The sequence below is a fragment of the Cyclopterus lumpus genome, chromosome 12 (assembly GCF_009769545.1).
Source record: "Cyclopterus lumpus isolate fCycLum1 chromosome 12, fCycLum1.pri, whole genome shotgun sequence".
NCBI classification, from domain to species: Eukaryota; Metazoa; Chordata; class Actinopteri; order Perciformes; family Cyclopteridae; genus Cyclopterus; species Cyclopterus lumpus.
The window spans coordinates 10,322,116-10,336,200 of NC_046977.1; the positions used below are offsets into that span (position 1 = coordinate 10,322,116).

A 14,085-nucleotide genomic window follows, 5' to 3' on the forward strand; every position below is an offset into this window, starting at 1 on the left:
ACCATGGGCGTTGGCTGTAAGGGAACAAAATCAAGCCGTTTACAAAAAGAAGAGCAGGGTTTTACTTTCTGGTTTGTAGTACTGCATTTTATTGAATCTAATAAATCGTTTTTCTCTTGTTTACCAAAATAAAAAGGTTCAACATTCCAAAATATAAAGATCCAGGGTTATGCGTGCTCATGATAACCTCCTCCTCTGGTCATACTGTAGCTGCCCAATGAATGACATCTTTGAGAAGCAGCAGCTTCAACAAACAGACTTACAGAGTCACAGTGTTTGTTACAGTGCTCGGTGTCGGTGTCGGGTTTGGATCTGAAGCAGGCGGCGACAAAAAGTGCTAGAAAGCGAGACCACGACTGACGCAACTTTAATGGTGAGAGAGTGACGCGATCAGAGGACTGAGGAACTCGCCTCACTAAAATCAGAAGAGATACATTCGGAAAAAAATGGTATATTTCATCTTCTTATAATTTTAAATCATGTCGCCTCCCAAGTAAATGGAAAAATATACATTTAATGACTTATAAGTAAACAACAATATAAGCTATCTATGCGATTCACTTAACAGCAATTCAGCTTCTTTTTTTCAAAGTACCACAGGCATACTGTACACACATATTTTAGTGACATCTGAGTTTACTGGATCTCGTGACAAGAAAACAAAGTGTTTCATTTGCATAACAGGTTAAAGTAAACCAGGCCTCCTCTGCCTCTAACTCTCTGTGACGGATATTTGGAAGGAGGCCGTGACAACATGTCAAAAGGTTTGTTGATGTTACACTCAGAAAAGAGAAAGTAGCACCGGTCAGCTACCTAAGATCAGCGACACATTAACGGACAACACAATCAAAGAAAGACACTTGGTAGACATGGAAACTAAATGGAATTGCTTGGTGGCAGTTATTTAAAATAAAAAGGGGGGATGAGTCTTTAAAAAGAAGATCAAAAAATAAATCTTCCCTCTAGGTCCACTCATTAGCTTTTTCTTCTCTCGTGGTCGTCCTCAGGAGAAGGATGAGGCCATTTAAATGATCTCCCCGTCATATGCGACCACCTTAAGTCACGGAGGCTGACCCATCTCCATGACAACCAAGCAAACAAGAAAACTCATCTACTGATGAAAGCCTGTAAATGTAAAAGCCCAGGAAAAAGCTAGTAAGTGGGCCTTGAATTCAGATTTTATATATTTTTTCCCCTCAAACTGCTCAATAGCTCAGCATTCTTTACTGTTCGTGTCTTCGGCAGGAATCACATCCGTGCACTGAATTTTTCGATGAGGAAACAATCACGTCCTTCACACAGCAAGTGGTCCAATGTTTCACACTTATTTCCATTTGAGAAAAAAAGTTAACTATCACACCAAGCTTGCTGGTTATGAGATGAATATACCAAGAAATCTGAACCAAATATCGTTCAAAAGGCATGACGTTTGGCACCTTGCACCCTCCTGTGTGCGAGACGAGATGACCCGGTGCTTGTGGGGTTCGGATTAACAAATAGACATTAAATAAAAACACGTGTAAGTCTCTTCTTTTAAATATTGCACATCCTAAAAGAACACTGAGGGAGATAACACGGCGTCATGTGGCATGACTGTGTAAACCATATTGACTCTAACCCTGGGATCTTATATTTTTCTGCTTCTCCTGACCCAACACAACAACCCGATCCTCTTCAAGTATCCATGGGACCACCTCCCCTCCTCTCCTGTGAGTACAATCTAAACAGAGAATGGAGAGCAGAAAGGGATGGCGTAGGTTTCCGCTGTGTTGAACAGACCAGAGAGGACGAGTGAGTGTCACGGTGCAGCTGATGACGAGGGAGGAGAAGTGGGGCTGGAGCATGAGTTAGTAAGGGAGACCATGGTAGTCCAGAGGCCACAGTCTGGGTTCAAAGATCGGGAAGTTGCTCGGACCTGCTGCAGCATTATGCCCTGCGAGACTTCATGCACAGTAGTTCATCCTCAGTGATAAATTCAGGGTTCGGGCCACAAGTGCGCCTGAGGTCCGCTCTCACAGTTTTAAGACTTGAAGACGTGCACGGCCCGCACGACATACTGCCTGCAGATGGGGCACTCGCTCATCCTCTTTCCACATTTGGTGCAGGTTACCATGTGACCACATTCCAGAAGCACGCAGTCGATGATGGCGTCCATGCAGATGCGACACAAGTTTTCATCAGCCGCCAGCTGAGCCTTGACACCATCTGTGGATGGGAAAAAAAAAAAGAAAGTGTTGTTTTTCAGTTACAAAGCTTCTCTTCAGGATCATAAAACTGTGAAGTTCAGTGATGTTGTACAGGTGCTACAATGAAGGATCAACATAACCACATCATTCTGTTGGCTATACTTGTATTTCCTGACCTAACACATTTCTCACCTGTTATGCAAAACTGATTTTGCTTTGTGCACACCGTGTGAGGTGTCACTTTGAAATAACCTAATAAGTTAGTGGTAACGCCATTAATGTTGAAAACCTGTTGAATCCCCTCTGGCGACTGAAATCAAGCCTCAAGTAAGTGCGGTAAGGCCCATTGTGGGACTGTGGTAGTTTAAAAAAAGACAATTTATATTTCTTTCTTTCTTTCAATCATTTTATTTTTAAATGTTTACCTCACATTACTAGACAACAAAAAACAACAACAACAATTTAAATTTCTAATAATTTAATTAATTTAATTTAACCTTATTATAAAACATCACTCTCCAGTGCAAATATGTGTTGCACAAGCCAAGTGTTACACAAGCAGATGAGTGGTGACAAACTGACAGAAACTAAAATGAGTGACATACTTAGGGATTATTTTTTGGATTAGAGTAGTTAAAATAAGAAAAGAGATGGTCTAAAACTATAATTGTTATAAATATTGAGCTATTTGTCTTCCAATAAGGTAGATTGGACATTTGCAACTATGTTGCATGTTCACAATAATTGATCTGGTAATTATAATTAGGTGCTACCATATAAATCAAAGCAAATAATTACAACAGCAAATGATGTCAGTGCACTGGTCTACAGGAGTCGAATGTCTGATTGCTGGCTGATGGCTACACAGGCCTAAATCTGGCTCCTGCTGCTCATATCTTGATTGACGGGAAAAAGTCAGTCGAGCTGCAGCCTGTCTGCTGTCCCTACACGTCTGACTATTAAGTGGGCTAATATGATCCTCAAGCCCTTTATGTCAACAAGAGAACCTCTAGGACGGTCGACTATGTAATTACACCTGATGGAGACACGCTGCTACTGAAGTAATATGATGGCTCATCAAGAGGTAAAAGCTCTTAGAGCGAGTGCATTAACGACAGGATGAGAGTCTCTCCTTCACAATGCAATGAGATGATGCTGCTCGCTGCAGAAGAAACACGAGTGACAGAAAGGGGAGACACTGAACCAGGCAGGAGATAATGACTCAAGTGGGCATAATATGATAATATGCAGGATGATATAAGGGATCAAGTGGGTACAAATACTGCAGCATGCCTTTCCAAATATCAAATGATTGGTGCGATGTGGTCATGGACGAGATGGCAAAGGGCTTTTAATGAAAACATCTTACCTCCAACTCCACTTTTGCAGAGAGGTGGAGGATATGCAACCACTTTATAGATAAGAACGGGCAGTAATAAAGAAAACACATTAGTTCAGGAAACAGTGAATGTACCCTTCTATGTAAAACACTGTTGATTTTTAACATTGCGATCACATCACAGAAGGGAGCTAACTGCACTTGCGTGTCGATTAAATGTGTTAATAATAGCGTTCTCATTAAAAGGCAATGTCATAGTTTAAGCCTGTGAAATATGATAATCAACCAATAATTACCTGCAGTTATGCTCACATCTACCACTGAAAGAAAAGGAGAAAACAAGGTTGTGATTCTCTTCTATCATGCAGAACATGGGAAGTTAAAATGTGACATTTACATACAAAAAGGAAAAATATTCTTACTGGATTTCCTGTTCTGCTCATTTTCTCGGTACAGTCGATGGACCCTCTCCAGCAGCTCCCACTTCTCACAGCAGCCGGAGTAATTGACAAAGTTCCTGGCGAGAATCTCTTTCAGCTGGCGGACGGAGAGGTTTTCTATCGCCTCTTCGTTGTCCAGATCAGACAGCGAGGCCCTGATCCTCCTCTGTGTCGCCGGACTGACCTACAATCCACACAGGAAACAGAGCTGCGGTCAATAATACAGTCTGAGTTCCCTGAAAGCCTCGTCAGTCTCTAATGATCTGTGTTCTTCTACTAGAAACACTATTTATTCCTGAACATGTGCAACACAGTGTTGTACCTCCATGACATTTTCAGTGGGCTCCAGGTTCAAGAGAGACGCTGTTGGAGTATCCTCCTGCTCCTGTTTGAGTCGGAAGCAACAAACCAAGGTTCATTTAAGTTGGTTTCAATTCTCATGACAGCATTTCACTCACTGATCGGCCTATTAAAACACATTACTTTTAATGTTTAATCACCTGATATCAAATCACTGCACTGCATGTCTGAACAGGATGCACGCAGTATCAAAGTCGAGCGATGTGTAAAATACAACCTTGAATTTAAAAAAAACTCCTAATTTCAGATTTGGGGCCACTCAACTGACAGGAAAATACTGCATTGAATATTTGTTTGTCTCGTGAACATGATGGTCACCGCCTACGTTCCCTGACACGATCACGAGATGCACTGTGCCCGATTACAATTCATAGCTCTTTCAAGCTCTATATGATTATCAATGCAATCATAAAAAAACAACTCAATATCTCTGTGCGATCTAAGTCTTCAAAGTACAACTGTTCATATATCTAATGAACGAATAGAGGTGTTTAAACACTGACTCAGCTGCTCTGAACCCAGCAGGTCATTATTCTCTTTGAGGGTGCAAGTCTTGAATTTGCTGGATGAAAAGGGAATAAATGGAGGCACATAATAGTGCAGACTATTTGGTTTGAGTGTATAGCTCAATGTTATCTCAGCCATTTATGCGCTTTGAAGAGAGGTTATCGTCTCTTTATTCTTTTATCTGCTTGACAAAAGGCAGCAAGTGAAGGCCTGAAATGAGCTGTAACTGTGTGATATCGTGCTGGAGTGCAGCCTCTGTTTCTGGACCTAAAGACCTCTGTCGCTCTCTGCTTTGGCATATTCCAGCAAACCAATCATTTCCCTGGAAGGAAGAAGTTAATAATGCATCCGTCAGGGTCGCGGTGCTAGATGACTGACATCATGCTTCTGCTCAGACTAGACAAAAACACGAGCAGCAGCCCCGACACATGCAGAGTGCCAAACCTCTCTGGAGCACGTTTCTTTGACTTGATTGTTACTCGAAAGCACTCTCTCTCCGAGTGCTTTCGAGTAGCACACACTTCTGTAAAGCCTAGGCACGCTGCTACATTTTTATATTTTAAGCTTAGAACATTTTCAGAAATGTTCATCAAAATATACTTGGTGATAGACAGCCATGGGTCACCTTTCCCTTTCATTGCAATAGTTCACGAGAAAAAACTAAAGTTAACTCAACCTCCGGGGTTTTGCATTCAAATGTGTCCTATATGTCAATTCAACAAAGTTATATTATCTTATTTCAGGATGATATCATCATATTTCGTCTTCAACATTGCATGTTGTGTTCTGTGACATAACAGACTCTCTAAAAGGCAAAGGGCTTAAGCTACATCGCTGGCTGGTCTGAGGGCATTGCACACACACACACACACACACACACACACACACACACACACACGCACACACACACACACAGCTGTTTCCTGCCGTCACGTATACATGCTGCTGAACATTGGACCTGCACTGAGCTTTTATAATATCAATGAAGGGGAAAAGATTCACTGAAATGTAGATTTTCAGGGAGAAACACATAATTCAGCGTGAAGCACCGCGAGATTTTGAAAAACATAGAAGACCACACGAATGGAAGAATAAAGCATGAATAACAAGGAAAGAAATAACATCTAAAAGATGTTTGTGTCAGTACGTCTTCTACTGACTCAAAACAGTCACACTGACACTAGTGAATAAGCTCTCTTCACCTTTGAAATTAATTATTTTGGATAGAATGAGGGCAGATTTGGGAGAAGTACGCCGTATGTAAATTGACTGCGCAGGACTCAGTGTTGGCACTTCATGCAGACAGTGAACATCAGCCGTGCGTCTAACCTGGCTGCTGGTCCCTGAGCTGTCACTTGGGCTGAGCACGTCTCCCTGAGAGGCGGAGAGCGCCGACTGTTCAGAGGTGGAGCGCGTGGCTGACGGGGGTGAGGCGGCGCGCGAGTGGGGGAGCGAGTGCAGGCTGTCTGTGTCGTCTCCCCCTTCATCTTCTTCCTCCTCCTCCTCCTCCTCCTCCTCATGCGTGTCCTCTTCGTCTTCCTCGTCGTCCTCGTCATCGTCGTCCTCGTCCTCCACCTCCGCCACTGGTCTCTCCGCCACTGGTCTCTGTGCCACTGGTCTCTGTGCCACTGGTCTCGGTGCCACTGGTCTCTGCGCCACTGGTCTCGGGGATTCCCTCGTGCCCTGATGACAGAGCACCAGGTCCACCAGGTCCTCTTTCTCCCTGCATGTGTCGGTGGAGATGTTGCGCAGCAGCAGGTACTGGCGCAGCTCTTTCACTCGGAGCTGCATGAGCCGAGGCCTCTGGAAGGCCGTGCTGCGCAGCAGGTGGCAGGTCGTGCAGCAGCGCAGGTTCTCCTGAAGCACCGAGCACAGGGCGCAGAAACCCTTCTTACAATCACAGCAGATGTGCTATTGGAGAGAGAAAAGAGGCAAAGACATATTTGACGTGATCAGCTGGGCTTTATCTTCTTTAACACCATCATTCAGGAAACAGTTTACATCCTTTTTAATTAGGCCCTGATGTCTGACTGTTAGCCTATTCAACTATTTATCCTCCATAAATAAATGAACCATCTACTGGAAATGGTTTAACTGATTTCAGCTTTGAAAAATGGGCCAAATGATGAAACTGAAGTCATTGAAGCTGCTGTTTGTACCAATGATAGTAACACGACTCAATGGGATCATGACTTGATCGTATTTTGTTATATTTTCAAAAAAGAATTGTGACTCAAATCTAGCTGAGGCTTTTATTTTTACACACGTGAAGAGTTTTGTCAGATATGAAAAGATGGAACTTACCACTGGTTTGATTAGTTTATATTCAATTTATTTATTTTTTTGTCATATGCATATATTGATATTAGCGCTGACACAATTAGTCGATTAATCAATTAGCTCAACAACGTTTAATTATTTAAGTGCCGCTTTTCACTATTTAGATCAAATAAGCAATGTTACTTTTTTCATTATGCTCAAAAATGGAATGGAATGTGTTCATCAATTCATTGAAAGCATAATTGACAGATATATTGAAAGTGAAAATAATAAATAATAAATCATGGTCATCGTTATCAAAAGAACTATCAGATTCATATTTATGATTTCCACCTAACAACCATAATGACTGAGAATCATGTATTTCCTGCTGCTTTGGCAAAGAGAAAACATGTAAAGCAGCAACACCAGGTTCCATCTGAAACATTGGCTCATACCCGGTGTGCTCAGTTATATTATGGGGATGTGTAAAGTGAGGGAATAAGCTATCTGCAGAGCTCCTGGTGATGCTTGACATTTCACTGGCGTTACACCGTCTCATGATACACAGCAGCTGAGTAGATTGACACTTCAAATTGGAAAAGCAGGTCAGCCATGGCTATAAACATGTTCTTATCTTCTATGTACCGGAGCACATTTGCACGGCAAAAGATACTTTTCTTCAATCATGTGTAGTTAATCCCCCGGCGCGTTATTTTTCTTTTCATACAATGAAAATATTGTGCTATCTCGAAGGAACATGCCAGTGAATTAACCTTTTTTTTCCCTTTTTTAAATTCTGTTCTATTAATGGCCGTCTCGTCTTGCTGTTTCATTTCTGTTAACTGTTAACAGGAAGTTGCTCAGCCAACCCTTTAGAAATGAAGGTTCAATACACGAGCTATAACAGGGATTTAACCCTGAGAGAGAAACAAAATGATGGAGATGATAATGTCAAATATACATTTTGTATTTCAGAGACAATACAATATTATTCTTTTTGCATTAAAAAGATCTTCAGCAAGTGACTCAGTATTATGAATGTCAGTGTCCCCTTGAATGCATCCTGAGGACGAGTCCTTGTTTTAACTGCACGCAAGGATTACATAATTCTGACAATAAAAATATGACCAAATGACTCTGAAGGATTACTCAAGCACATTTTCCAGTCAGTTGATTTGTTATAGTAAAACCATGCAGTCCGAACACATAGTTTCCTAACCGCCAAATAAAAATATAAAACACTTTCATCTTTAATCATCTACTATCGAACTCAGCATCACTTTCCCTCCCACAACTCTTGCTCACCTTGCGCCTGAAGACAGAGAAGGCCAGTCCGCAAGCCTTGCACAGCTGTCCGGCGCTCCCTGAGCTGGTGGGGGGGTAGGTGGAGTACCCGGCACTGGGGGCGAAGCGGAAGGGCCCCGCCCCTGCTCCAAACCCTGGCTGCTGCGCCCGCACTGTACCCGTGCCCATCACCTCGTTCAGCAGCCCACAGCATGACGCCCACATGGACGATGCCCCCGCCTGCAGAGCACACACACACACACACACACGCACACACACACGCACACAAACAAACACACACATTAAACTTTTAGAGATGTCGAACTATCTGGATGACTTCTCAAAATTCAGTCTGCCATATTTGGAATCTTTGGAGATACAAACATCGTTCTTAGATCTGCTGACCGCACAACATCGCATCAGTTTCATAGTGATAAAACATTCAGTAAGTGCAGTATGCAAGCACTTTATTATAATGATGTCTTTAACTGATGCACCTGTCATGTATATCAACAAACTATTGGTGAAATATTTGTAATAATATGATCCTGTGAGCTATGTCGTCCTGTCCTTTGCTGAATATGACCAACAAATGCTGAAGGAGATAGACTCCGCTGGTATGGGTGAAGAGAGAAAACACATTGAGAGGAGTGGGGACACTGGGCAGCACATTATTGAGAGTGCTCTGGAATAGTTGTTGAGGTTAGAGATAATTAGAGAGAAGCAGACTCTAAAAGCTCCTATTAATGACAATCTCTGAAGAGCCCTGCAATTTAAATGTCTCAGTCACTGCATTATTTTGAACAATGTGATAAGCAAATACTCCATGCAGAGGGTGTGTTAGGAGTCTCAATCACACAACACACATCGCGTGAGGGTCAAATGTGAAGAGGTGGACTCTGTGTTGCCTCCCTACGTGCTGTGGAAACATGCAAACTAGCAAAGAGTTGGTTGGCTTGTAAAGTAAAAGTGCGTTGGATGTGTAACTGACCGCCAGACGGGCCAGACACAGGGAGCAAAGATGGGGCGTGATGGGAGCCACGGCTCCTTGGGGCATACTGATGAGAGGAGGAGGGAGGGGGAGGACAGCGAGGAGAGAATATGTCTTCTGTTGTTCCCCAGCCGGCTGAATCAATAGCTGACATGAGCATAATGCAAGCCCTCTGTGGTTCCCGGCTCTATGCGGAAAACAATGGAATTCACAGGGTCCTGCCACGTCTCTTCTTAAGGCAGCGCTCCGCTCCGACTCGCCACGAACACCCTGTGATCCGACCTCACCCATCTGCTCAGGGATTCGTTATGCAATCTTAAGAACGAGGCTCTATCTGTGAAGTCACGTTAAGGAGGAGGAAGCCCCTGCTGCAGAGAGACGGTCAGGAGGGATTTTTAAAGGTTAAATCTATCATTAAATATAGAATAGTTTTGTTGCACGGATCATTACCATTACAGCCCGAGGTGGTCTCTTTAATACGCTTGTTTTGTCCAAAACTGGAATATATTTAATTTACAGTGATATAAAAACAGCCAATTAGCAAATCCTCAAATTTGAGAAGCAGGAAGCAGTTAAGGTTTTACCATCAGTATCCATCTCTACCACAAGCAGCTCATTTCATTATGTGGACAATAAAACCATGATGCAGAACAACTTGAATTATTTGCCCGTGGCGTAAGCTTGACCTGATGTTCAGGTGCAAAAAGTCTCCCGACTCAGATAAAGCCTCCCTCATACGAGAGAAGGAATGCTTCCTGCATGTCTGGCCATGAAATCAGTCTTATCTGGCTTTGAGCCATCAGCACGAGTTCCCTCTGTCACTTCAATTAGCACACTGTGTCGGCTCTGCGGGCGGGGAGTCCCGAACAAACCAGTGACAAGAGTGAACGTCACATGTGTGGTCCATTGTTTTGTTTTTTCTTGTATCATTTACAGTATATTTTCTCTACAGCTGGAAGATAGACCTCTGGGAAGACTATTATATACTATATATATATATATATATATATATATATATATATATATATATACACACACACACACACACACACTCTACTTTGGACACTTTTGAGTGTCAGGTCTGGACCAAATAATTTAGATATTTCTCACACTGTGTGTGCACACAAACACAGACTGATAGGGGAAAGCCGCAAAAAGTTATTGGGACACATATTTAAATAGAAAAACCAGTGATAGTGCAGTGATCTGACCTCATTAAATTAGTTTTCGAGGATCAAAATCTCAGAAATTGCACGAGCACAGACGAGTGAAACCATATGGGAGCCTCGATGGGGCCTAATTGGGTCATGTGGAGACTGGAATGTTTATAGAACTGAAAATCAGTCTGACACCAAAAAAGAAAACATCGAGTGACTTCTATCCTTCTACTGATTTATCTACTGCTGATACGTCTGCCGTTCACCAAAAGGAATTAACTTAATTCTCATTTTAAAGAGAAACTCCAACAATTTTGCACATGAATTGTTTGTGTCTGGTGAAATAACTTTGATGACGTCATTAAGGTCATTTCATAATCCTGCATTACAAACTGGAGGTGTGGGCTTTGATAGACAATATGCATTTAGAAGGCACAAGTTTCTCATGAAAAATGCTATTCAGTTGCATTGTGGGACATTTAGGGTTCCAGCGTTGCGCTCATACTGGCGACAAACAGTCAGGTTGCTTCATCACATCGATCCAATATTGCCATAAAGTAGTTCTCCTCACTGATCTGCAACAGTATCCACTATGTTATGTTGGAGGTTATGAGTGGATAATTACATTTGTATGATTGTTATGACAAAATCTCTGATTAACTAAAGGTATATATATTGTCCCTAATCCATGTATTTAGGCAACAGGCATCAATATACAGATATATACCGAACAGTCAATGCTACTTCAGTGCAAACAACTGTGCATCATCACACATTATGGTTCATCGCTCACTATCTTTCCATCATCCACTGTCTCACTCTCGCATTTCATTTCCTCTTTCTCTCGGCCAAATCTCCCCCAGTCCCCTTTTTTTCTCTGCCATCTACTAGAAATGTCACTCCCACGGTGAAAAGTGAATTCAGCTGCCTGACTGTGTGATGTCACCACAGAAAAACAAACTCATCACCGCCTTTCGTCGTTGGTCTAAAAACGATGGGACGAAATGTGATGTTTCATCCAAATGAGGCATTACTCAAGTGGATGTGCCTTCTGATCCAGTGATGTCTGCACAGAGAAAGCTCCAGCTGCTACACAGTGAGTTTGGTGTCTCATTTGGAATAATCGTGCTCGCTGCTCATCAGAGATTTGAGAGCATTTGCATCCACGATGCATTACAAATGAAACAGTGAGAGGATTTTGAAGAGAAAGTATATGTTGTAGACCAAGTCCTCCCTGATTGAAATAACACATTTGAGATGAATGTTTCTCAAATTCAGCTAACACCGTCGGTTCAACAGGGGCAGAAAAGCTTTTTTTTCCTTCAATGTAAACCAGATTAGTCAATAAATCATCACGTCCATTTTTTTTTCCTGTGACACAGAGTTAAGCACCTACTTTTGTTTTCCATGTGACAAACAGTATGAAAGTGCTCGACCTACACAACATTTTACCCAAGTGGGAGTCGGAGAGAATATTCTGAGAATCCAAAAGGAATTATTCATTGTGAAGAATGTGTCTGTTCAGTGTTAAATGATTGTTGATCAAAGTTGTTTTTGTTTAGTTTGAGCAGCAGAAACTCGTGTCTTGTGTGATCGAGGCCTGAACCGACAAAACATTGTCGTGACTTTAAAAGCTTTATATACCGCTGGCGTGTTTATTCTCTTCACTGCATCACATGTATGAACTTCTTGTAGGTGTTATATGTAAAACCCTGTAAGTTCAAATTAATCAGTAACTGCAGCTGTAGAAATATATATTTTTTCATGCAGTGATGTGGAGGGAGTTTTGCAAATGTTGTGAGTAGCCAGTTTAGTCGTTTTCTAGTAATTTTGAAGTACCGGTAATATGCAAAGCTTAAATTCATATTCTTTTACGAAAGCCAATATACCAAATAACAGTATTACCACCCTGAATGTAAACACACATTACTCCAAAACATGCAGTGAATTTGAAAAGGTGGAAGTAACTTATTTGAACAAAATAAAAACATCACTTTCACAGGTCTGATAAACGTTCTCCTCCATTAACTCCATTTATTATGTGATATTTAGATATTAAAAAAAGCCTACCTGACCAGCCAGAGCTGCGTCGCTGGCTTTAAGCTCGCAGCAGCTGTTTGGGGAAACCCTCAAGCCTGCCACACAAATCACAATACTTCACCATGAAAGGTCTAGTATAAATACTTCTACATTCAAAACAGTGCTTAAGTTAAGTATTTGGACGAGTGTATGTTGCAACTTTGCAAATCTTAAATAATATTTGCAGAATGGAGACATGCACCTTTTAAAGTAATCATTGATGCATGCGATCAGCTACAATATGACTTCAGTTAATTGATTCTTCATAATGTGTGTGTGTGTGTGTGTGTGTGTGTGTGTGTGTGTGTGTGTACACAGTATGTTACTAATCATGATGAGGATGGTGGTGATGTTGATGATGACAGTCGGTTGCAGCGACAGTCCGGCTCGAAACCTCAGCTCTCACCGTGACTGTCACCACAAAACCCAGAGCACCAATGACATCATCGCCATCCTCTTCATCATTATACGTCCCGAGCGCGAGCTGCCAGACAGCATCATCACCTTTTCCTCCCTGTGCTGCAGCTACAGCGCGCGCACGCACACGGCAGAGGCACACGCACACATACACACGCGCACACACACACACGCACACACACACATGCACACACACACTCCACAGGAGAGAGGAAGGAAGGAGACTCCTGACACAGCGAGGACCTGAGAGGTGAATCTCTCCAAACATCTCAGTCTCTATCTCGTTAGACCGGATTAAGAGCCTGGCGATGAATGGACGTCGCTCCAACGCCGTCAGTCCACTGAACTATCACACTGGGGTCAAAGCAGGCACATAGAAGGCGACACACTGTACCTACTGTTTATCAGGACGATTGGAGATGACGGAAAAACATCCCAAGGCTTGCCAGCTCGCCGGGAAAAATAAAATAAAAAACATATCTTTAAGGTGTCTTGCTGGACAAGTTCAAATGAAACCGGGGATGCTGCGTTTAAACGAAAGCCTGTTGGTGTAATTGCATCTCGGTGCACGCGAACACATCACATTGACATTAGGATGGAGGTATTCCCTGCTTTTCGGTGCAGCATCGTGCGGAATATCAGAAGAAATCTGCATCATCGTAAGCGAATCCAAATCGTAAACGAACTGCAAATTGATCACGTACCTTCATTGCACCTCCCGGTTGAGGAATTTGCCGAGTAATGTCAGAACGACGACCATTGCAAGTGCACAGGGAATCAAACCATTACGTCTTCCCTCTCTCCAGCTGCCTGTGTGTGTGGAGTAAGCATAACGTAATGGCAAAGGGAGCCGCAGCCAACCACAGAGCGCACACGGGCGCTGGTATCTTTAGCAGCCAATCCGCTTGAACACATCACCGGAGTGGGCGTTCCCGGCCGTGAGTCCGGGCGCATGTGCGAGCCGGACAGACGCATCATGCTATTTTCACGGCTTCGGTTTATTCTAGTGTAACACTTATTATAATAAAATAAGTTGCTCGCTGCATCAGACATGAGACAGTTG

The 14,085-nt window shown here is 42.6% G+C and overlaps 1 protein-coding gene across 2 annotated transcripts; it reads right to left on the reverse strand.

The window, feature by feature from the left end:
- Window positions 1–1,000: 1,000 nt before the first annotated feature.
- On the reverse strand, window positions 1,001–13,844 carry rnf34b (ring finger protein 34b). Of its 2 annotated transcripts, XM_034546438.1 has the most exons (8): window positions 13,727–13,844; window positions 12,597–12,661; window positions 8,400–8,618; window positions 6,162–6,743; window positions 4,288–4,350; window positions 3,948–4,149; window positions 3,822–3,845; window positions 1,001–2,205 (listed from the first exon to the last, which is right to left on the reverse strand). In XM_034546438.1, exons 3-8 carry the CDS (start codon window positions 8,601–8,603, stop codon window positions 2,021–2,023), a joined length of 1,260 nt encoding a protein of 419 aa, XP_034402329.1. In that variant the 5' UTR covers window positions 8,604–8,618; window positions 12,597–12,661; window positions 13,727–13,844; the 3' UTR covers window positions 1,001–2,020. The 2 variants fall into 2 exon arrangements, with proteins under 2 accessions (XP_034402329.1, XP_034402327.1); XM_034546436.1 differs by lacking the exon at window positions 12,597–12,661.
- Between the last annotated feature and the right edge of the window lie 241 nt (window positions 13,845–14,085).

Excerpts from the sequence above, each read along its gene's own strand:
- rnf34b (XM_034546436.1), bottom strand. Across the intron at positions 6,744-8,399 it reads TCTCTGTCTTCAGGCGCAAG|CACATCTGCTGTGATTGTAA; the intron begins GTGAGCAAGAGT and ends TCTCTCCAATAG. Across the intron at positions 4,351-6,161 it reads GCTCAGGGACCAGCAGCCAG|GAGCAGGAGGATACTCCAAC; the intron begins GTTAGACGCACG and ends CGACTCAAACAG.